Source organism: Temnothorax nylanderi, unplaced genomic scaffold, assembly GCF_030848795.1.
Source record: "Temnothorax nylanderi isolate EJ_2023f unplaced genomic scaffold, tnyl_v1.0 TNYL_tig0006_pilon, whole genome shotgun sequence".
NCBI lineage: Eukaryota > Metazoa > Arthropoda > Insecta > Hymenoptera > Formicidae > Temnothorax > Temnothorax nylanderi.
The window spans coordinates 2,332,356-2,354,062 of NW_027249068.1; the positions used below are offsets into that span (position 1 = coordinate 2,332,356).

Here is a 21,707-nt window from a genome sequence, read left to right on the forward strand (position 1 = left end):
CGATGCGCAGCCTCGCTCGCAAGCTACTAGTATGGCCGACGTTGGTGCTGTCCCTCCTGGTAGCCGTTCGTCTGCTATTCGGCCACGACTTTCGATTGCCGACGACGACGCTCGTTTTTCGCGATGACGGTGGTATCTCGACGTTGGACAGTAGCCATACGAATTCGCAGCAGGACGTTGGTCCACCAGGACCGCCCGCCTACGCGGCGGGCATGTACATGGCGGGTCGGCAACCCCGCAACGAAAGTGCCTGCAGGTGGTACAACGGCCTGCCGGACGTCCTCTCCTATCCACCATCCAAGCTCACCTGGAGCCCCGAAATCGGCGAGAAGAGTCCCTACAGGTAGAGAGCAATCGTCTATGAGAGATTGTCGTTGCTTTTCTCCACAAATTTAATTCATCCTACATCTAACTGATGCCAAAAATCGATGCTCAACATCAAAAACGGAAAAAATTTTGCCGGTACAACATATTTTATGTCATAGCAGATTTCGTTAATCATCATATTGACAGAAAGATTTATATTTTAAGAATACTAATATTTTATTTGAGATTAATTTTCTTGAAAATTTACTGCAACCGGCAACATTTTATCTCAACGATTAGATTAAATTTGTTTTAGCTGTAAATTTCGGCTTCTATACATTCGAATTTACGCAGCAAGAATTTTCTATTTTAACAATAAAACGAGTTAATATCAGGCAATGTACATTGTGATAGTGAAGTTTGGGCGTCGAATGTATCACGCGGCGGTTTTGCTGCGCGACAGCGAGAATTCTTTTTCTTCGCGCAGGGTTCTGCCGTTCGTGTTGCTTGGTGCCGTCGAAGCGACAGACAGTTTGCCCCAAGTCACTCTGTCCACACACGCTACCGCCGATCAGGTTTACGGAATCGTGGAGCTGGCCAGACGGTGGGAGGGACCGCTTAGCCTGGCGGTGTTCGCGCCAGGCCTCGACGCCGGCCTCGCTGTCGCTCAGCTTGATCGAGCCTGTCGTTGCGAGCCTACCATGTACAAGGTCTCCTCAACTTCCACGTCACGATCGCGAATCTTCTGTGTATCAAGCATATAATGCAACGCCCTGTTGACCCTCAAAGTTTTCACGCTTTCGTTAATAACGCGGGTATCCGGGAGTCCGCGCGATATGCACTTTTAGGTCACCTGTATAAAAAAAAATTACAACACCTTATTATCATACAAAGGAAACTTTTTGTAGATAATGTTTTTTTATTAGTTAACTTATTAGTCATTTAGTGAAAATTATTTTATTAGTTTACATAATCAAGCGTAGACATTGCGTACACGGATTAGTTCAGCTTTTAATGTTTCTTACGGTTGAAGTAATTTTGCAATGCAGATTTCTGTGACATGCGGTAGACAAAGAACCTAGTATAAAAGTCCGTTGTGAAAGCATGATAGATGCGTATTCCGTTATATCGACACACCTGCTTGTAATTAGCATAGTCATTCAAATCCCCGTGTGGAATACAAATCATTTTAATTAAAATCAGATTAGAATGTATAATTCGTATACAGAAATAGAAAGTAGAAGTACCGAACACAATTATCTGTACTCCTTTACGATTAAAGGGCAATTAACATATTAAATTACACAAAATATCTTATGTAATTTAATATCACGTAAATAATAAGAAATTCCAAAATTAATGAACTGTTAATGGCACGCTAATCTTTGTAAATATATATCGTACTTTCGATACAATTTCTTTTTCTTCTTTTACAGTCTGTGTTTGGGACACAGCACAATATGTTTTCGTTACCGCTCTCTTCTCGTATATTATACATATTACGGTATATCCAAAAATTCTCATTCAATGTAATCGTACGTTTCTACTTAATGACTCGGTGATCGCAGGTTTCCGTCCACCTGGTGTTTCCGGCCGGTCGACCGCCCGCCCTGGGCGCGATCAGTCGCATCCAGGGCGATTGCGCCGCTTCCGATCTCCAGTGGCGGCAGGCCGAGACCGAGAGGCGGAAGAGGAAAATGACATATCCCATCAATGTCGCCCGGAACGTGGCGAGAACGGTCGCGAACACGTCCCGCGTGCTGGTGTCGGACATCGAGCTGTTGCCGAGCGCGCGGCTGGCTTCCGGCATCATGGAGATGGTGCACCAGAAACCGCCCAAGCTCGGCGTGGTCTTCGTTGTACCTGTATTCGAGATAGAGTCCAATGAACCGCCGCCGGCGACGAAGCGCGAACTGCTCGCCGCCTGCCGAGCCGGCCTGGCGGTGTATTTCCATAGGTACATGTAAGAATGTCCCAATTTGAAATCGTTGACATTACGCGCTTTCTCTCGTGTTTCGTAAGAATCGAAATAAAGGATCCGTGTCGAGACCGATGCGTTAAAATAATCGAACGGTTCCTTCGCAGGTTCGTCTGTCCGCACTGCCAGCGATTTCCCGGTCTGACCAGGTGGATGATCAGACCGGACCCGGGTAGGATCCGACCGCTTTTCGTCACCAAAAGGGAATATCCGCATCATAGGTGGGAGCCGGTCTTTATCGGCACGCGCGACGACCCGCTCTATACCGAGGAGATGTCCTGGGAGGGCAAGCAGGACAAGATGGCCCAGGTGCGAAACAAAATACCCTTTAAACAGCAATCTCCAGCACCTATAATAAAATGCATCTCTCTAACACATGATTCTCTAATGTCCATTTCTATCCAGATTAACTTTAATTCGGTTTAATTTATTTTTTTTTAGCTTTTTCTAGTTCTAAGAATTAAAAAAAGTAAATTGAACTGAGATTAAAGTTAATCTGATTGATAGAAACGGTCATAAGAGGTAGATTTCCTCAAGTACAAAAATTATTTTGCTTTTAGCTGTTAATCTTACCTTTAGACTCTCTGTATCTTTCAGAATCCGTTATTTATTTCACATTTACAGATGTTCGAGATGTGTCTTTTAAATTATCGCCTGGTCGTGCTCGACGGTGCCTTTTTAGTGCATACACCAGGAATCAAGCGAAAAGCGCGCAAGATCAACATAGCCACGCAGGAGTTCTTCCGGCCGCACGAGAGGAGGAATGCGAAGATCTACCAACGCGTGATAAAGCGTCTAATCAAGCGATATCCGGTCAATCGTAAATGCGCCCATTGAGACTTTCGAAATCCCGTGAGCTTATCTGAAAAAAAAAAGAAGAGAAAGAGATAGAGAAAAGGCTGCTTTCGACACGCACGGTGCCTGATATCCAATAGAAAAATATTTTTCGGTGATGTCGAATTTTACATTAGACTTACAATTAGGAGAGGCTGCGAGTTAACACCGATCGCTTTTTCACCGCAAAAATAAAGGCTTTTTTTACTGAGAAAATGAAGGACTCTTTTACCAAGAGGCAAAGCATATTCCTACAATTCCTTTCAATTAAGTGAGATACAGCCTTCGCGTTTTCTTTTTAATTAAAATTTTAAGGGTGACTTTTGATCAAAGTTTAACATAATCGATGATTAATTGAATTAATTCAGCCTAAGCGCTTATAACCAAATTTTTAACTGTATATCTAAATCTACCTTAATCTTTCTTTTTACTTCCTTTTCATTCAAATTACAGAAAATTAATACTTTTATCCACATAAACAAAATAGAGCGTAGATGTTTCTCTTAATTCAACAAAATTGCGCAATTGCTTAAATTTATCTTTCTCATTGCAAAATTCAGAGTGTTTCTAATCTAATCTCCTTTCCCGAATATGTTTAAGCAACAAAAATTAATAATTCTCTCCATGTCAAGATAATAAATCGGTGTCGCCTGATATAAGTTAATCGCCAATTAAGTTAATTGGAGTTTGGTCAAAGTCGCCCTAAAATGCGAGACGGAGTTCATGGAGTATATATCTTCGCGCGTTGACCCGCGCTAATCGCGAAACGCGTGATTCGAATCGTTCGAATGAGGATCTTGAATTTTCGAACGGCTGCGTCGAGGCGAACCGCTATTGGTCGCCGTGAGCGGGAAGCGGGAAGCCGGTCGATACGCGCGCCAGCAGTGGCCCAATGGCGTTCTAACCAGTTTCTAACGATCCGCTTCTCTACTAGAGGAGTGCCACTCGGAGCTCGGAGCAGGGAGAGACCGCCAGGGGGCCCCGCCATTTCTTGTTTATCGTCTCGACTCTCGAGTGCGGACACGTTAATTCGGTAAATGGTAAATCCGCTGAGAAACTCGTTCGGAAAATGCGCTCCGTCGACGTAGCGACACGACGACACGACGGTAAATGACCAGCCAGCCGGTAGACACGAGCGAACTTCGTGGAATCTCCAATCCATTGTCGTTGGCCGATCGATCCGACGATTCCGACGACGGTCTCGTGGTCGCTCGATGAGTCACCGGTAACCCCGGCACTCCCGGCAGCTTCTTTTTTCCTTCCCTCTCTTCTTCCCTCCAAGTGACAGAAGGTGCGTGTAATTCGTAGCGTAGTGTGCATATTAATGGTACGTAGACCTAGTGAAATCAGAAAGTAGAGCTAATATAAATAGGGCTAATATCGAATCGTCGAATAAGGTCGAGGAGGTCGAGGTACCGCGACGGAGAGCGTTGCTCAGTTGCTGATTCCATGGAGACGTCCATATCAAAAACAGTGCAATAGAAAAACGAGAGGGAGAGAGAGAGAGAGAGATAAAGAGAGAAGAAAAAGGAGAACAGATACAGAGACGACAGAGACAGAGGGAGAACTCCCACTGCAGCTGCGAGATCGGGCACGATCGGATGCGCCCGCGCCCCCGTCCTTGCCGGGCACGCCTCTCGCCGGAACGTTCAACGCTGAACGCACGCACACACACCGTACACAGCGGCGGGATCGTGCGGTAATCATTAATTAGAAGTGTTTTGGCTCGTGCGATGGCCGGTGGCAATGTGGCGTGACCGTCAAAGCGAGCGAGAATAGTCATGCGGCCGAATAGGCTCGTTATCTCGATTGTGTCAGAGCCACGCTTCGCGGTGGTGGCGGCGGCGGCGATGGTGGTGGGATGCTGATAGCGGTCGTAATTCGTAATGATAGCGAGAGACTTGGACAGGCAGTCACGAAGCGTACCGCTTCGCCGGGTTCTAGCTCAGCCGCGCCGTCGTGAGACGTCGCGCGGCCGCCCGGCCTTATCGTCGCCCTCCTCCATTCTGGCGCTAATCGGAGCACCATTCCGGTAGCGCACGCGCGCCTTACCCGCTAACAGAAACGGCACGAGCACGCGCGCGCTCTCTCTCTCTCTCTCGCCCGTCCGGTGGCACGTTTCGGATCGCGCGTTACATCGTTACATGCCCAAGTGGCTGCAGCGGCTCCGGGTGAGTGCGCGCGTGTGTGTCCTCTCGCCGAGATCTATCCGGTGTCAGTTTCTCCTTCTCACTCTCTCGTTGCGTGTCCATTTATGTAGAAGTAATTCTTCTTCGTGCTCCTCAATTTAATCGTGCTGGTACCTCGATGATTGCCCCAATGATTTATGTTGATTAATTTCTGTGGCGTGATCTCCAGATTTCTTTCGAAACGTCTTACCGTTGTGTCGCTAGTTGGGCATTCTTGTGCGTTGACGAGTCATCTGTGATGATTAATAAAATAAATGTAAAAAAGCACGAGCGTGCTATTTGCGATGTCATTTTTTATCACTCGAGTTTTCCACAATCCGAGTTATTAGCCATGTCTTCTCGTTACCATGAATATCTCTGTTTGCAGGACACAGAGAAATGGAGAATATTTTCCTAAATATATCGGCCGCTTTTTGGTCGCCGGACATTTGGTTACCTTCTAACATTACATGGGAGGATATCAGTCCGAATGCAGACAATAAGTATGCTAATTATCAGCATTTAATATTTCCGCTGCTCATGGCATTTGTTCTTCTAGGAATGAGATATACTCTTGAAAGGTAAGTTTCTTAAGCCTTATTGTATCGGTCATACGAGTTTTATATCTTATCTTCAATATTAATGTTTCACTTTCAAAGAAATTAAATTCACATTTCTATTGAAAAGTTTGCAATCAATGAAATGTGTTGCAAAATGTAAAATTTAATATGTGATAAAGAATTTATTTGAATTTTTAAAGTAAAAAAAATATATGATCTAATCACTTTTTAAATAGGTATTGGTTCGCTCCCTTTGGAAGATCACTTAATATAAAAAATACTAGAAGCAAAAGGGCAGTACCCAATGAGATATTAGAAAAAGCATATCTTAGTAAGAAAACTAAGCGTAAACAGGTGAGTGACTAATGTGAAAAAATTTAATATCAGTATTATATAGGTATAACTAATTATTAATAGAGTAATGATTTATAATCAATGATGTATGACCTATGATCTATGGTCTATGATCAATGATGATGATAAAATTGTTATAGAGAGAAAGTTTTTTATCGATTAAGAGATATAAATATTAGAATTAAAATATAGATTAAATAGTACTATTGATGTAATTATTGATTAAATACTACTTTTATGCATATTATCTGTTACGTCAGCATTTTGTAACACACACAATCGTGTTTTAAGATTTTGGCATTGGCTAAACAATTAGACTGGTCTGAAAGACAAGTGGAGAGATGGCTTCGGCTGCGCCGCTCTCAAGACAAGCCGTCTACTCTTACAAAATTCTGTGAAAGTTGGTTAGTCATCGTTTTAATGTATCGTTTTGCATCGTGTGCATAAACATCGCATTAACAAATCATATATGCGCGATCTTTTTTTTTATTTTTCAGTTGGAGATGTTTTTATTATACGTACTCGTTCTTCTATGGCCTTGTTGTCCTATGGGATAAACCGTGGCTCTGGGACATAAAGCATTGTTATTACAATTACCCCTATCATCCTGTTACCAGTGATATATGGTGGTATTACATGATATCAATGGCATTTTACTGGGCATTAAGCTTCTCTCAATTCTTCGATGTGAGAAGGAAAGATTTCTGGCAGATGTTTATTCATCACATAGCCACAATTTCACTTATGTGTTTCTCGTGGGTTGGAAACCTAACTAGGATCGGCAGTCTGGTCTTGCTTGTGCACGATTCCGCGGATATATTCTTGGAGGTAAGAATACTGGTACTGCTCGAAGGAGCAAGCAATTGCTCGACGGCATTCTACATTTCGATTTATACGCACTGTTAATTCGCAGGCGGCAAAAATATCTAAGTATGCAAATTATCAGAAAATTTGTGATTGTATATTCGTCGTGTTTACAATTCTCTGGATTGGAACACGTATGGGTGTGTATCCATTTTGGATAATTTATAGGTACGTATTAGTATATCTAAATTTTAATCGATTCAATGTATCTCGGGTGCATATTATGTGATACTGATTCGGATTCTATTACATATTACAGCACATCTATAGAAGCGCCTAAGATAGTACCGATGTTCCCTGCGTATTATATCTTTAATTCTTTATTAATCTTACTACTGCTTCTCCACGCATTTTGGACTTACGTAATCCTTCAGATCGCATACAATGCTTTCAATGCTGGTCAGGTATGTGCTGCTGATTTATATAAATTGTTGCCTGCACGTTCGTTGGGACATTTTCTCGATATTAATGAACGAACGAACGAACGCTATATGCTAATCTTTTCTTGTGGAAAACCTATTACAGATGGAGGGTGATATTCGCAGTAATAGCAGCGACGAAGTATCCGACACTTCGGTCAATAATACTCCCATAAACAGTACAGCAAATTACATTAACAAGTCAAATTCGAAACCAAAAACCCACTAACAAAACGCATGCTATATAGGTTATTATTTAAAACATTGATTCCAAGGCAGAAAATTCATCCGGACGTCCAGCCAGGTGCTAATCTTTCTTCCTATAAGTATAATAAAATTTCAAACGTGACTTTAATCTTATAATTCGAGACGCTAACGTTAACATAACTGTTTAATCTCTCATAAAATTAAAATATATACTTTCTCCCATTTCCCATTCATTAGTGTTTCCCCTCAAAACAATCCAATGCTTTGACAAATCTGCCTTTGTCACAATTCTCTCAGTCTCAAATATATTTGCGTTTATGAATGCATTATACATATATATATAAAGGACAACGAAGGAAGGAACAAACAAGTAGGGACAAACCTTGAAAATATCAACAATTATTCGTACCGCTAATTTAAATAACTTCACCTTATTTAAGAATTTAATTATAAGTATACATTTCCTTTCGAACGAATTCTTAATGCTTAGTTAAGATAAGAATGGACCAAAGCCGCCAAGACGTTCGGTGTCTTACCTCCGTCGAGTCTCTCCGAGTCTAATATCGTGTAATTACTTTGAAAAAAAAAAATGTATTTATTTTCGTATATACTTTGTGAGCATCAGTCAGTTATTGATAAGCATAAGAAGAATTCTCGATTAATAATAAATTTCTATCGATTAATCACACGATTCTCTCTTATTCTATCTCTCGATGCAAAACTTAATTAAACTGTGCGCTAGTGCATGATTCACAAATTGCGACAATATAATTTTAAGCTTAGGCGCATCGCAATATATTCCGCGATATCTATATCGCTTGAAAATTAACCCAAAAAAAAGGCAACTTTTATATAAATATATATATACATATATATAAGATTAACGAATAAATGTTACGTAAATTGTACGTTGTGTACTTACGCACGAGTCTTCACGAATCATCCGTATTAATTATTCTTACGTAATACTGGCACTCGCAATCGTCCTCGTGTATCTCCAATAAAATTTTCCTGCTGATTCTCGGACGCTCCCGTTTTTTGCTTCTTTGCCCTCTGCCCCCCTTTTAATATATTTACGTATGCATACAAAAAAGTAAGGAATCACAAACTCCGTTGCACGGTTGTTCCTTGTTTGAAATGTCCGCCATTTGGCGAGCGGCCAGAACTTAATTGCTCCCTGGAGGTGATCGAGGTTCTGATCATACGTAACGCGTGTATGTATAGGCCTGTTCTTTTTAGCTGAACTTCTTGCACAGTTTATCTTTTTCTCTTTTTCTCTCCACGAGAAAAGAAAAAGAGGAAAGATGAACCGTGCAACAACAAGTTCAGCCAAAAAGAACAGGCCTGTATGTATTACATACATACGTTTTTCCCTCCTTTTCTCTCCGTCGTCTAATTGCATATATCTATCTCATTTTAAACGCAGAAAGTGCAGTTGCGAAGGACGGGCCCGTGGTGATAGGTGATACCTCATCATCACCATGATTACTCCAATATCACGATCGTCCCTTCTCTCTTTCTCTCTCTTCAAGAATGATAAAACGGGAGATTACCTTATCTAATTCGGCATGCGACGAGATAAACTCCCACGTGGCAAGATCGCCCGTACGATCTTCGGCGTCGCAGCTTCGATGTTTCGTCATCTTCGCACTCATTTGCAATTACAATATTCGTATTATTTACGATCGGCTTCGCTCGTCCGCGCCGGCCCTGAGAATGGAATATGATAAACACTGCGGCGGGAATGGCGGGAATGGAATAAACATGGCGGTGTCAAAGGTCGCCGCGGTGAGCGCGCGGGTCAAAACGGCGGAGCTCGTCGCTCTCGCGACGTTCGTAATTACGTAAACGCGGCCGCCTGACACATCTTCCCTTTTTTACTGTTTTTGTTACTTCCGTCGAATCCGGCTGCCATAGTGCCATGTGGCCGAGGCTCCGTTCCACTACGTAGGTGCGTATGACCCACTGACGTCGAGGGCGGAGAGGGAGAGGGGGCAGTCTGACATTGACATGACATTCGAATTTTAGCCGGTCCATGCCGCCAGCCGCGATCACGCCGCTGATCTCGTTAATCGTACGTACGTCGTCACAATAGAAACATGGGTGGCAAGTGGTCCAGCATGGATCCCTCGCAGGTCGAGGTACCGGAGATAAAAGCGCTCCTCGAGAGGGACCCGTACCTGAACCAGTACGAGACTGACATTCGACGAAGGTACTTTTTTATTTACAGCGCTTTTATGTGCAAGTGCCGGTGCTTGATTTATGCAACTTTGTGACGTCGCTCGCTAACGATAACTCGTTGAGAATGCTCCGGTGACCAGTTACCTCGCCTTTCCAGGTATGCTTTGTTCTTGGATTACGTCGAGAAGATACAGGAGGGAGATGGGGACCTGAAGCGATTTACTACTGCGTACGAGAGCTTCGGTATTCATATCAAAGATGACAATAGTGTCGTTGCGAAAGAATGGGCACCCGGTGCGCAGGAGGTATTTCTAACTGGAGAATTCAGTATGTGTTACTTTCTCTTACAATTATATTGACATATTTAATATTAAACCAAAATTATCTTGGATTAACCGTTTCGTTGTATAGATAATTGGCAAAAAACTGCTACGCCGTATAAAAAGTTGGAGTACGGCAAGTGGGAGTTGAATCTTCCTCCGAACGCAGATGGCAGTTGCCCTCTGAGGCACAACTCTGAAGTGAAGCTCATCATCAAAAATCACAATAACGAACTGCTTGAAAGATTAAGCCCTTGGGCGACGTATGTAACGCAGAATAAAGCTGAAGGGCTCACCTACAAACAACGTATATGGCATCCAGAAAATGTATTGGACAATTACCATTAGGAATGCCTCTAGCACGTGACAAAGAGATTTACCATGTTTCTTTTATAGACCTACAAGTTCAAGCACCCCAAACCAAAGAAACCAGACAGTCTCAGGATTTACGAATGCCACGTTGGAATTGGTACGCAGGAACCTCGCGTCGGCACCTACTTGGAATTTGCCAGGGATGTGATACCACGGATTGTAAGGCAAGGATACAACACGATACAAGTAATGGCGATCATGGAGCACGCCTACTATGCCAGTTTTGGATATCAGGTTGCGCACCTATTTACCTACTAAATTGTAAAACGATTATATGATTGCATATAATGCTCAGCTCTATATTTCTTGTTGAAATCAAAGGTGACTTCTTTCTACGCGGCCTCATCTCGCTATGGAAATCCAGAAGAGTTAAAAGAGCTAGTGGATGTAGCGCATAAGAACGGTCTTTACGTTTTGTTGGACGTGGTACATTCGCACGCTTCCAAGAACACATTGGACGGACTGAATATGTTTGATGGTACGGATGCGTGTTTCTTCCATAGTGGTCCTCGCGGCGAGCATTCGCTGTGGGACAGCAGACTTTTCAATTACGCAGAATACGAAGTACTTCGATTCCTACTGTCTAACCTGCGTTGGTACACCGAGGAATATGGTTTTGATGGATTCAGGTACTTAATTTTTATAAGAACACATCTCTAATTGTATAAAAAGTTTACGACTTCCATATATAATATAAAACAGATATAATTTGTATCGAGATTGCAATTACTCGGCAGATTTGATGGCGTCACATCGATGTTTTATCACTCGAGAGGCTTGGGACAAGGTTTCAGTGGTCATTACGACGAATATTTCGGGTTGAACGTTGATGTGGAGGGCATAGTGTATTTGATGCTCGCTAATCATATGTTGCACGAAATATATCCCGAAATCGTCACAATAGCCGAAGATGTTAGTGGAATGCCGGGCGTTTGCAGGTGAGACCTATATCAACCTTCGTAAATCAAAGCAGCTGAAAATATTTATTTTAATACATTTTATAAAATATTCAAGGCCCGTCGCCGAAGGTGGTGTGGGATTTGATTACCGATTAGCCATGGCTATTCCCGACAAGTGGATCAAATTGTTAAAAGAGGTCAAAGATGACGACTGGAAGATTGGCGACATTTGCCACACACTCTCCAATCGAAGATGGATGGAGAAAGCGGTCGCTTATTCCGAATCTCACGACCAGGCCCTCGTAGGCGATAAGACGATTGCTTTTTGGCTCATGGATAAGGAAATGTATACGCACATGAGCACGATGAGTCCACACAGCGATATAATCTCTCGTGGCATCGCCCTCCACAATCTAATCACACTTATCACGCATGCTCTGGGCGGCGAAGCTTATCTAAACTTTATGGGTGAGCAACAAATAAATAAATAATTTTTGGATTAATCTTTTGCTGAACGATTGTACCTCGAAATACATATCCAATTTATGAGAAAAAATGTAACAGTAATCAGAGATACACTCTAAACGTACGTTTTACAGGCAATGAATTCGGTCATCCTGAATGGCTGGACTTTCCGAGGGTCGGAAATTCAGATAGCTACCATTATGCCAGACGTCAGTGGAGTTTAGTGGACGACGAAATATTGAAGTATAAATATATGAACAATTGGGATCGCGCTGTGAATACGCTCGAAGAGAAGTACGGATGGTTGCATGCCAATCCTGTAAGTAGCTTTCAAAGTTTTTGTTTTCGTTATTATCTGAGTGATTTTAATGCTCGACACAATAAAGGATTAAAGGAATTTAAATAATTAAGAATAACTCTTGATTTTATAGGGCTACGTGAGCTGGAAGCACGAAGATGATAAAGTGATCGTGTTCGACCGTGCTGATGTCGTGTTCGTCTTTAACTTTCATCCGGTCAAGTCGTTCGCCGATTATCCGGTCGGTATAAAGAACCCAGGAACGTACAAGGTCGTTCTGTGTAGCGACGACGAACAGTTTGGAGGAGAACGTCGCGTAGACACGAGCGTACAGCATTTTACGCAACCAGAACCGTTTTCTGCGTATCAACACAAAATGATGATCTACATTCCGCGCCGTACAGCGTTAGTTTACGCACAAACTGGTAACATATTGATATGATATATTTCGTGTTGCTATTATTCGTGGCAATTAATATTAATAAAACTGATTACATTTTAGATCGCTAACTGCTGTCTCGCGTGACTGAAGACTATTCGAAAATTGCATAATGATAGATATACCTAATATAGATAAATGCAGAGATCATATTTTTGTAAAATATAATTCGATAAAATATCTATATACATATATATCTAAGAATCTAGAGATATATCGTAGTAAATCCTGAAAAAGGAACTTGTGAATATAACTGTATATCTCTAGACTTCTATTACAGAATAATGACAGTAAATGCTGGATGCATTTAACTTGTTTTCTCAGATCTTGTTGTTTTGTACTCGTCATTGAATTATAATATATTTTGGATAAACTTTGTTAAAATGTTTTTCTAAAAAATTTTTATGAACATAATATATTCTGTAAACAGAGAAGAAAGTGATGATTTATTATGGTCTCTTGATTTATTCAACTCTAACAATTAATTGCGCCTATGTATTCACAAGTGTTTTACCAGACAGATCTTTATATAGAATATTTTGTATCCTAGTTATTAATTTACGAATATATGTACTCGTTTTCCGAAAACTTACAAAATTTATATTTTTTTACATAAATAATACAAGAGGATCCTTTCCTAAAATTTGTTACGCTGCTGAAACAGTGCCTGCATTGTTCACAGCTTCCGCAACGCTAAATTCGGCCTCGTTTACGTCATAGTCTTTCATCTTCCTTTCTAATAGCCACCACTCGTCTAGAAAGCCTACATCCACTATCCTTTCGTGGAAGGTTACGTATCGTGGTTTTAGGTAAGGACAGACAGCCTTGTACAAGGAACAGTCTTTGTCATAATTGTCCAACCAAATCAGGGACAGAATGCCCAAATTGAGCCTCCTGATTAATCCCTCGTTGTAGCATTGCTCCAACCATTTTATGTGCTGCACAGAGACAGGATTGCGTATAGGTTCTCCCACCTGCATCAGCTTTATACTGCTCTGTATCAATTGCTCCCTGAACATAGTCTCGTCTGGATTGTGTCGACTAGAGTAGAAGCAGCCTCCTAGAACTATAGTACAAATTATTTTCATATAAATATAATATATATATTATTATGTATCATCAGTCAGGTTTCAAAAATGACATAATCTACAGACACATCGAAAAAATGATACGCACGTGTACTATATATTACGGCACGTACAGGACGTTCCCTGCAATCTTTGGCTACATCAATCGCAACATCCTTATAATCCACATACAGACCTTGCCAATATTTCGCTGCAAAACAGAAAAAACTATTACACATTATTCGAACAATTAGAACGTGATAATTCGATCGCATTTGTTATTTACCCCAGCGTTCAAGTAGGGTGCCTTTAATCCTCTCGGGTATCTCGTAGCTCCTAATTTTAATGCCAACTTCATTAAACCTGGACGTGAGCAGCCTAAAGGCTGCCTTGAGTCTGTGAGGAAGCTGGAGTATTTGTTGGGAACTCATGTCAAACCTCCGTAGAGATCTCGGTCACGATATCATTATACGAAATTTAGGGCTGGCTACGACGGCATTTAAATATGAGCGACAGGTTATGTCACGCCGGAAACATAACCCCGCAAATTCGACTCGCGGTCGCGCGCCATCTGGCGGAATCTCACTGCAACCACCCATAAAATAATCGACGACTTGCTAGGGAATTTCCTGGAATCCTAGGGATTTCCTGGAAGCCAGGCATTTTCCATCGCGATCCATCTTCCGCCTCTCGTTATTCGTGGTTGCGTCGTTGTATAATCTCGGCCAAAAGTTTCGAAAGGTTTTGCTCCGTGTTTGCGGCTGTTTGCGGCCGAGCAGGCGGATCCGCGCGGTGGCCGGTTCTCGATTTCTCTAACCTTCGCTTGCCTTCGCTCGCGCTCGCGCGCGACAAATCACCGAGTTGTCGATCGTGCCGTCATCCGGTCACCGTCATGTTCGATCAGCTGCGATCTGCCTCCGGAGCACGATCGGTCCCGCGCTCCTGTCGCTCCTGTCGACGACGGTGAACGCGAGCGCGTGATAACTCGGCCGCCCTTTTTGCTACACCTTTCCGTATCCACGAAACGTATCTACTCGAAATGAAATAGATATTTCCAGCCGGGTGATTTCATTTCACGTTTTTTGAAAAGAGACAAAGGAGCGAGGGGAAAAACGGCGGTGAACCGGGTAAACGCAATCAAGAAACGGATACGACGGATCCGTAGCTCCGTCGGGAGGAAACGGAAAGAGATAAAATTGCGAGATTCGCGCGAGGCGCGAGGACGGTCGGACGAAGGGAGGGGATATGTAGGTGGTGCAATTAAGAGGCGGCGGGCTGTCAGGCGCTGTCAGTGCTGTCACTCTCGGTTGACTCTCGGCGGTCTCAGCAGCGGTGGTACAGTCATCCCCAGCTCGTCGCTCGCGGCGCACGCGGGTACGCCGGGTATACGCGAGCGAAGGTGCAGGCGAGGTGCGAGACTGCGAGCGCGCAAATGTCAGACGGCTCGTGACGGCGGGTGGCGAGGAGTGGGAATGTGACCGGGCGCAGCATCTCGGCGGAGTTTGAATATCTCTCTCGGCGACCGGGACGCGTCCGGGCCCCGCGCGCGCGAATCGCGCACGATGGAGAACCACCAGGTACGCGGGGAGAAGAGAGAGAGAGAGAGAGAGAACCACGTTTACCGAGTTCGGTCAACTTCGCTCTCGCTATGACTCACTCTGTTGTTAGCGCGAGACGACTCTTTGTCCGCTTCTACTCCTCTCGCTTTTTCTCTTCGCAGGTGAGAGCGCTCTACGACTTCACGGGCGAGTCGGGCACGGCGGAGCTGTCGATCACCGCCGGCGAGCTTCTGACTGTCATACGAGACAACGTGGGAGATGGCTGGTGCGAGGGATTTAATCAGACCGGACAATCGGGACTGTTCCCGGCGGCGTACGTCCAAGTGGTCGACCAAGCCGCGCCGTCCTCCAGTACGTGCGGTTGTTATTTTTATTTAGGAGAATTTACGTATACATTGAATGTGATATCCAATGCTACACTATCTATTTTTGCCGTTAATACGATTATCTGATAAAAGATAAGCTTGCTTTTGGAAAATTACGTAATGTCGATATCTGTATAACTGAATTGCTTTATGTATATATATATATATGTATGTATAGATACTATGACGTCGTCCCAACAAAGCTCGGGAGATTATTGGGACGATGACTGGGACGACGATTCCGAAGTTGGACAGACGCAGGCGTACGTTCCGCCCACGCAGCAGCAGCAGCAGCCACAGCCTGTACCACTGTCGCAGCAGAATAACACTGGCGACTATGGCGATCAAGTGTCGATGCATACTATACATTCTGTGATACCAGAGAGACCTATACCCAACGTACCAAAGAAAAACAATAAGTTTTCCACGCTGATCAAGTCGGGAGAAGATAGTTTCCTGCTGGGCGTCAGAATGGTGCCTGTCCCTGAGAGCGAAAAGATCTTTATAGAGGAAGGAGAGGGTGGTCGGTGCACGTGGCTGCCGACTGGGGAGTCCTACAATTGCGTCGTCACGTCGCCCAAGAAGGAATCTAAGCTGAAGGGTCTCAAGAGTTTCATTGTCTATCAATTGACTCCTACGGTAAACAGAAATTGTTACATCTTCTTCCTCGTCCGTTATTTGAATATCTATCTCGAATATTAATATTTACATTGCAGTTTAATAATATACAAGTCTCGAGAAGGTACAAGCATTTCGATTGGCTGCACGAACGCTTAGAGGAGAAGTATTGCTTTGTCCCGATCCCGCCTCTGCCTGATAAGCAGATATCCGGGCGCTACGAGGACGCGTTTATCGAGCATCGACGTACGCAACTGCAGGAGTTTGTGGACTACGTGTGTCGACATCCCGTGCTGTCGCGCAGTCGTGTCTGGGAGCACTTTATCACCTGCACGGACGAGAAGCGATGGAAGGCAGGGAAACGACAGGCGGAGAAGGACGAGCTGCTGGGCGTGAATTACTTCAATGCCATACAGTGTTCGGACACGCCACTGGACGTCATAAAAATGGAGATCCAAACCGATGCCTTCGTTAGATTTATCAGCGGTCTGGATCCGGTGGTGAAGAACTTCATGGCCATGGCGGTCGATCAAGCGAAGAAACACCAGGTTCTGTACAAAAGGGAATTCCAAAAGGTCGGTCAATCGTTCACGTCGCTCAGCCACGCTCTGGAGGCGGATGACAACGGTCGCGGGAGGCTGACGCGCGCGTTGAAGGCAACCGGCGACGCTTACAACGATATCGGCAGGCTGTTTGAGGAACAGCCAAAGTTCGATTGGGAACCGTTATCTGATAAGTTTCACATTTATCGCGGTATTATTAGCAGTTTTCCCGACGTCACCAGCATTCATAAGGTAATTCGCGGTGTCGCGGCGTGAATTAATTAACGTTATCTGAACAAATTAATTTTCAATGCGTTTGTGTCTCTTGTTCTTTTGCAGAGCGCCATGCAAAAACGAAGAGATTGCGAGCGACTGGTCAGTGAGCATAAAATGGAGCCGCAGCAATTACGCGAGCTCTCCCATCGAACTGACGTGATAGCTCGCGCACTGATCGCCGAGGAGACTCATTTCCAGACGGAACGGGAAGTGCATATAAATAAGGCCGTAAGGACGCATCTCACGGAACAGATCGCCTTCTATCAGAAAATAGTCGATAAACTGCGGGAGGCGTTAAACGCGTTCGACGAATGATACTCGTAATTGCCACGATCTGCCTAAGTAACATAATCCGGTCGCTCTAAGGCCGACATCAGTGTTAACAAAAAGATATCATAACGATAAAATGCGTAAAATTTCAGTGAAATGTGTATATTAGATACACAGTTTATTTGAATCAGCACAGTCAGCGTTGAACAGGTAAACTGGACAATTGATATCAAAACGGCTGTGTACAACCGATCAAATATTTGTGAAGTGATCGTGTTAAGATTCGGTATACGGCTGGAATTGACGTAAATCACGCGATGATCATTGATATATTATAAAAAATTGTAATAATATATTTTACGTTGATATTAATTTTAATGTTTACACAGCATCTCGATAATCGATCTCCGAAATTAGTTAATTCGCCTTTCGCAAAATTTCGATTCTATCCGAATAATTTCTCGTGATGGATTCTTAATGAAGGGGCGTGATATCGAATCACCGGAATATTATCGTGCGTTATACCGACTCGAATTTTACAAGGTCCACAAAAAGTCTCGACTTTAGTATAAAGTTCAATCACGAAATATCATGTATCATTGCAACGTGAATTGTTATGCATATAATAATAGTTGCTTTCCATTTACATCAAAACTCAGATAATTCTCACTTGTGATGTCATTCTGTCTTTATTATTCATTAATTGCCAAAAAGGATAGAACGACGTCACAAGTGAGAATTATCTGAGTTTTGATGTAAATGGAAAGCACCTAATACTTTGTAATTAGAAATATTCGTATCCGTGCTGTGCGACGTTAAAAGTTGATCATCGGATTGTGTTTTGTCCATCGACTCTCCATATGAAGTAGTTGAGGAATTGCAGCATCGCAAGATCGCTCGCGATAATCTGTACTAGCGCACGCGTGTGATTATTTTTAAATAAAATAATAAAAATCAAAGAAGTAATTGTAAAAGTAATCGCGCTATGCGGAATATTTTCGTCGTAATGTGAAAAGATCAGAATTGTTTAATGAGCAGCTAAATATATCATATATGATGCATTATGAAATTCTGCTTTGTAAGATTTTAATGTTTATATCATACTTAATATTTCCCTCCGCAGGATCTAGAAATTATTCATTCTGTTGCGGTGAGGATTAAATTGTTTGTCACATGTGAATGAGAAGCGAAAGATAAATTATCTTGCTAATATAGGGTGTTCTAAAGGCAGCCGTTTTATATGTACGTTTAACGAAACGTATTATTATTTGTGTGATCGTGAATGACATGAAACTCTACATTTTTTTTGTAAGAAATACACGTATAGATAAAAATAACGAAGCATAAGACACGTAACATTTTTGTTATCGCATTTAAATAAAATGTACAAATAACAGAGCTTATATGTATAAACATAGGCACCGAATATCAATTTTTATAAACGATATCAGCGAAGAAAAATAACAGCGTCTTCTTTTGGAAAGGAGTTGTAATAAATAAATGGCTGTTGAGTCAAGAATTAAATATCATTTATTATTTTATCACATTCTCAATTAACTACCATTATAAACAATGTTCGTACCGCTTCCTATCATTGCCACGCCTTCTTAAATTGAATTCAATTTCATTAACAAAATATTTCTTGGTGTATCAGCGAGAACTTATCGCTCCTAAGTGTGATTAACGCGGTATATTATCTGTACAAATGTAAGTCAACGAATGAAATTCAAAGACTTCGATCGTCATCGAAAGAAAAAAGAAATTATTGTGCTTGCTAATGGCGAGTATACACGCGTGAAAGACAATTCGTATAAAGAGGAAATAACAGATCCATTCGTACCTACTGTCCCCCAATTCATTGATGGTGGAAATAGCAGTCTTTCTAAAGTACTTGACGTGTATATTGCACACACATGCGACATTCTTTCCCTTTTCTAATTTATATAAGCAGCTCGTACAAAAAATAGCGCCCTGCTTTGTGCAACCGCATGATCACGCATATAATCGTCAATTAAATGAGGTCAAATAAACAAAAGTAAGTCGCACATTTAATGCGCCGTTCGCTGTAGTACTTATTTCTACCTCTCAAAATATGTATATCGATCGTTAATCTTTCGTAAGGCCAATCGTTCTTCTTCCCGAAAAGAATATAGCTTCACCTCCGTCGGAAAGGATTTTCGTTTAACGGAAAATAATATATTTTCAAAAAAGAGCAGCATTTCAGGTAACATGTAAAATAGGATTTACTTTCTCCCCTGCGTATCTCCCATTTTCTCAAATACACGCTCTCTCAGACGTAGGCCGCAATATGTAAAGAACATATGCTATATTACAGAGTTAAGCTTTCAGGGGTCGCAAAGCCCGATAGGACAGTGAGACGCGTAATATCGCCGAATCGAGCGCAACGAAGAGATAATAAGCTGTCGTCGTCCAACATCACCGAAAGGACATCGTAAACATTGGCACATTGTAAACTATTTTATCTTTATTCTGATTATTTTCTCTTTACGGCGTCGAGCGCGCGGTGGCAACGGCCACTCGCGCGAATCGTCTCGATTATCATATTTATTACAGTATAGAGAGTTTCTTCTGCACTTTTCGTAACTTCTTTGCGATAATAAGATGGCAAAATTCTCGTCCCCTCCGGGTGACGAGCGCCGAATGAATTCCCGTGTGTTTGCGTTTCCTATAGCGTAACGATCGCAAGCCTTGTACAATGAGAAAAATACAGTAGGAAGATATTAGTGTGTGTCGGGCGTTAACGCACCGCGTTACAAGCACGAGGTGCGACGCTCGCCTTCTAGATAATATTCGAAATACCTCGGTAATAATATACGCACACAGATGTCAAAGGATCCGGCTGAAGAGAACCTCGAGGGGGACCTTCGACATCGTCCTGCACCATCACGCTACTTCTATCGTTCTCTTTCTCGCTCTCTATGCACACAGCAGTCAGATTGGCCTTTACATATTTTTTGTTTTCTATACTTAGATGAGATTTCACTAACAATTCGTTCTCGTCGCTATACTTAGAATCAGCTTATCTTTACATCACATTTACAGTATTCCTGCCGATATGTGTTTGTTCACGTGGCACGGTACTTTGAATACAAGCTAAAGCTCCGTCTTCTGGATCTCCCGTTTCCTTTCTTTTTTTCATTTTTTTCTAACTTTTCTTTAGAATTTTCATCGCAGAGCCATCACAACGCGCGCGTTTTATTAACGTAAAACGAATGTTTCCTAGCGAATCTCTCTTATTAGATGACATGATGTTGATTACACGCGAAGCACTTCAGCACTGGAATCGAAAGAACGCAAGGAGTGTGTTTACTCGAACGACTACAACTGCACGGTCAAAATAATATATTATCTATTCTATCGAACTATCGTACCGATGAGAAAAATACGTACGGCGTGCGCGCGACAATTTTCAATCCTTCGCGCACACATACACACACTAATGTGCATCGTGGATCGCTGTACGTAGATCTCTTATAAGTACGTCGACTTGAGCACCTCAGAAATCTATGAGTCCTGATCAAAGAAACTTGTCTCGCGCAACGTAACGGATATTCGAACACGTCCTGTGATAAGCACCTACGAAAGTTTCTACTAATGGCACGTATGGTAATGTACCATCATCATGTCATCCAAGGCACTTCAGAAGTCAATTTATACAATGAAAGACACCAATAATAGTTCAGTGAATTAACCGTACCCGAGGTACTTGGAGAAGCGTATAATTAACGGTCATTAGCGGTAATCACGAACGTCATTTACTTATGCGCTTTATCGCATTACCAGTAAACTTATTCTACGGCCATGAAGTAGTGTCCGTCGTTATTGGAGTTGTTTTAGGGCTGCGATCGAGAACACGAGACTTGACACCGAAGTAAAAAGTACGAGGTCTAATCTCGAACTTTTTTAATCGGCATTCCGATTGTTTTCCTTCACAAAAAAAAGCTATTTCAAAGTAAAAACCAGGATCTTTCGAATGGACGAGACTTACTACAGAGCGATGTTCTCCAACGCATCCCCAAGGTGATCATCGCATCGGTCGCACATGTTCTTCTCTCTCTATAATTCTCTATATTATACTCTTACATCGAGAAGTGCCCGCTGTACGGACGGATGCCTAACATGATAATGCCGAGAGATTATTATATAGCTTAATTCGAAGAGAGAGAAAGAGAGAATACACTGTAACAACAGAGAGCCTGCTCGGTAAAGTGCAATTAGCGTTCTTTTTTTTTTAATTTTTATCTTTTCGGTGCTCGGACCTTTCAACGAGAGCCACGTGTTCCAAGAATTTCTACTTTCAGCTAACTATAAAACACAGAAATCGC

At 42.5% G+C, this 21,707-nt stretch overlaps 5 protein-coding genes across 11 annotated transcripts; 4 read left to right on the forward strand and 1 right to left on the reverse strand.

Annotated features, from left to right (window-relative positions):
• The first annotated feature begins 2 nt into the window (after positions 1-2).
• Positions 3-3,334, forward strand: LOC139779012 (beta-1,4-glucuronyltransferase 1). Its single transcript, XM_071717207.1, has 5 exons — positions 3-343; positions 794-1,016; positions 1,875-2,263; positions 2,392-2,593; positions 2,909-3,334. Exons 1-5 carry the CDS (start codon positions 3-5, stop codon positions 3,119-3,121), a joined length of 1,368 nt encoding a protein of 455 aa, XP_071573308.1. The 3' UTR covers positions 3,122-3,334.
• Positions 3,335-4,015: 681 nt separating this feature from the next.
• Schlank (ceramide synthase schlank) lies at positions 4,016-8,716 on the forward strand. Of its 7 annotated transcripts, XM_071717254.1 has the most exons (9): positions 4,057-4,409; positions 4,516-4,817; positions 5,675-5,867; positions 6,083-6,200; positions 6,492-6,604; positions 6,698-7,028; positions 7,114-7,232; positions 7,324-7,468; positions 7,590-8,716. In XM_071717254.1, the coding sequence occupies exons 3-9, from the start codon at positions 5,686-5,688 to the stop codon at positions 7,710-7,712; spliced, it is 1,131 nt and encodes a 376-aa protein (XP_071573355.1). In that variant the 5' UTR covers positions 4,057-4,409; positions 4,516-4,817; positions 5,675-5,685; the 3' UTR covers positions 7,713-8,716. The 7 variants fall into 7 exon arrangements, with proteins under 7 accessions (XP_071573374.1, XP_071573381.1, XP_071573355.1 ...); XM_071717273.1 differs by lacking the exon at positions 4,516-4,817 and having other exon boundaries at positions 4,016-4,151; XM_071717280.1 differs by lacking the exon at positions 4,516-4,817 and having other exon boundaries at positions 4,041-4,158.
• Positions 8,717-9,443: 727 nt separating this feature from the next.
• Agbe (1,4-alpha-glucan-branching enzyme) lies at positions 9,444-13,261 on the forward strand. The gene is made up of 11 exons (XM_071717124.1): positions 9,444-9,641; positions 9,719-9,902; positions 10,029-10,198; positions 10,283-10,518; positions 10,588-10,797; positions 10,885-11,192; positions 11,301-11,501; positions 11,578-11,930; positions 12,062-12,246; positions 12,359-12,650; positions 12,728-13,261. Exons 2-11 carry the CDS (start codon positions 9,790-9,792, stop codon positions 12,733-12,735), a joined length of 2,076 nt encoding a protein of 691 aa, XP_071573225.1. The 5' UTR covers positions 9,444-9,641; positions 9,719-9,789; the 3' UTR covers positions 12,736-13,261.
• LOC139779083 (mitochondrial import inner membrane translocase subunit Tim29) lies at positions 13,081-14,463 on the reverse strand. Its single transcript, XM_071717327.1, has 3 exons — positions 14,018-14,463; positions 13,841-13,942; positions 13,081-13,730 (listed from the first exon to the last, which is right to left on the reverse strand). The coding sequence occupies exons 1-3, from the start codon at positions 14,160-14,162 to the stop codon at positions 13,312-13,314; spliced, it is 666 nt and encodes a 221-aa protein (XP_071573428.1). The 5' UTR covers positions 14,163-14,463; the 3' UTR covers positions 13,081-13,311.
• Positions 14,464-14,491: 28 nt separating this feature from the next.
• Positions 14,492-18,885, forward strand: Sh3px1 (sorting nexin 33-like protein SH3PX1). The gene is made up of 5 exons (XM_071717135.1): positions 14,492-15,308; positions 15,452-15,641; positions 15,834-16,294; positions 16,372-17,067; positions 17,155-18,885. Exons 1-5 carry the CDS (start codon positions 15,294-15,296, stop codon positions 17,404-17,406), a joined length of 1,614 nt encoding a protein of 537 aa, XP_071573236.1. The 5' UTR covers positions 14,492-15,293; the 3' UTR covers positions 17,407-18,885.
• Positions 18,886-21,707: the final 2,822 nt, after the last annotated feature.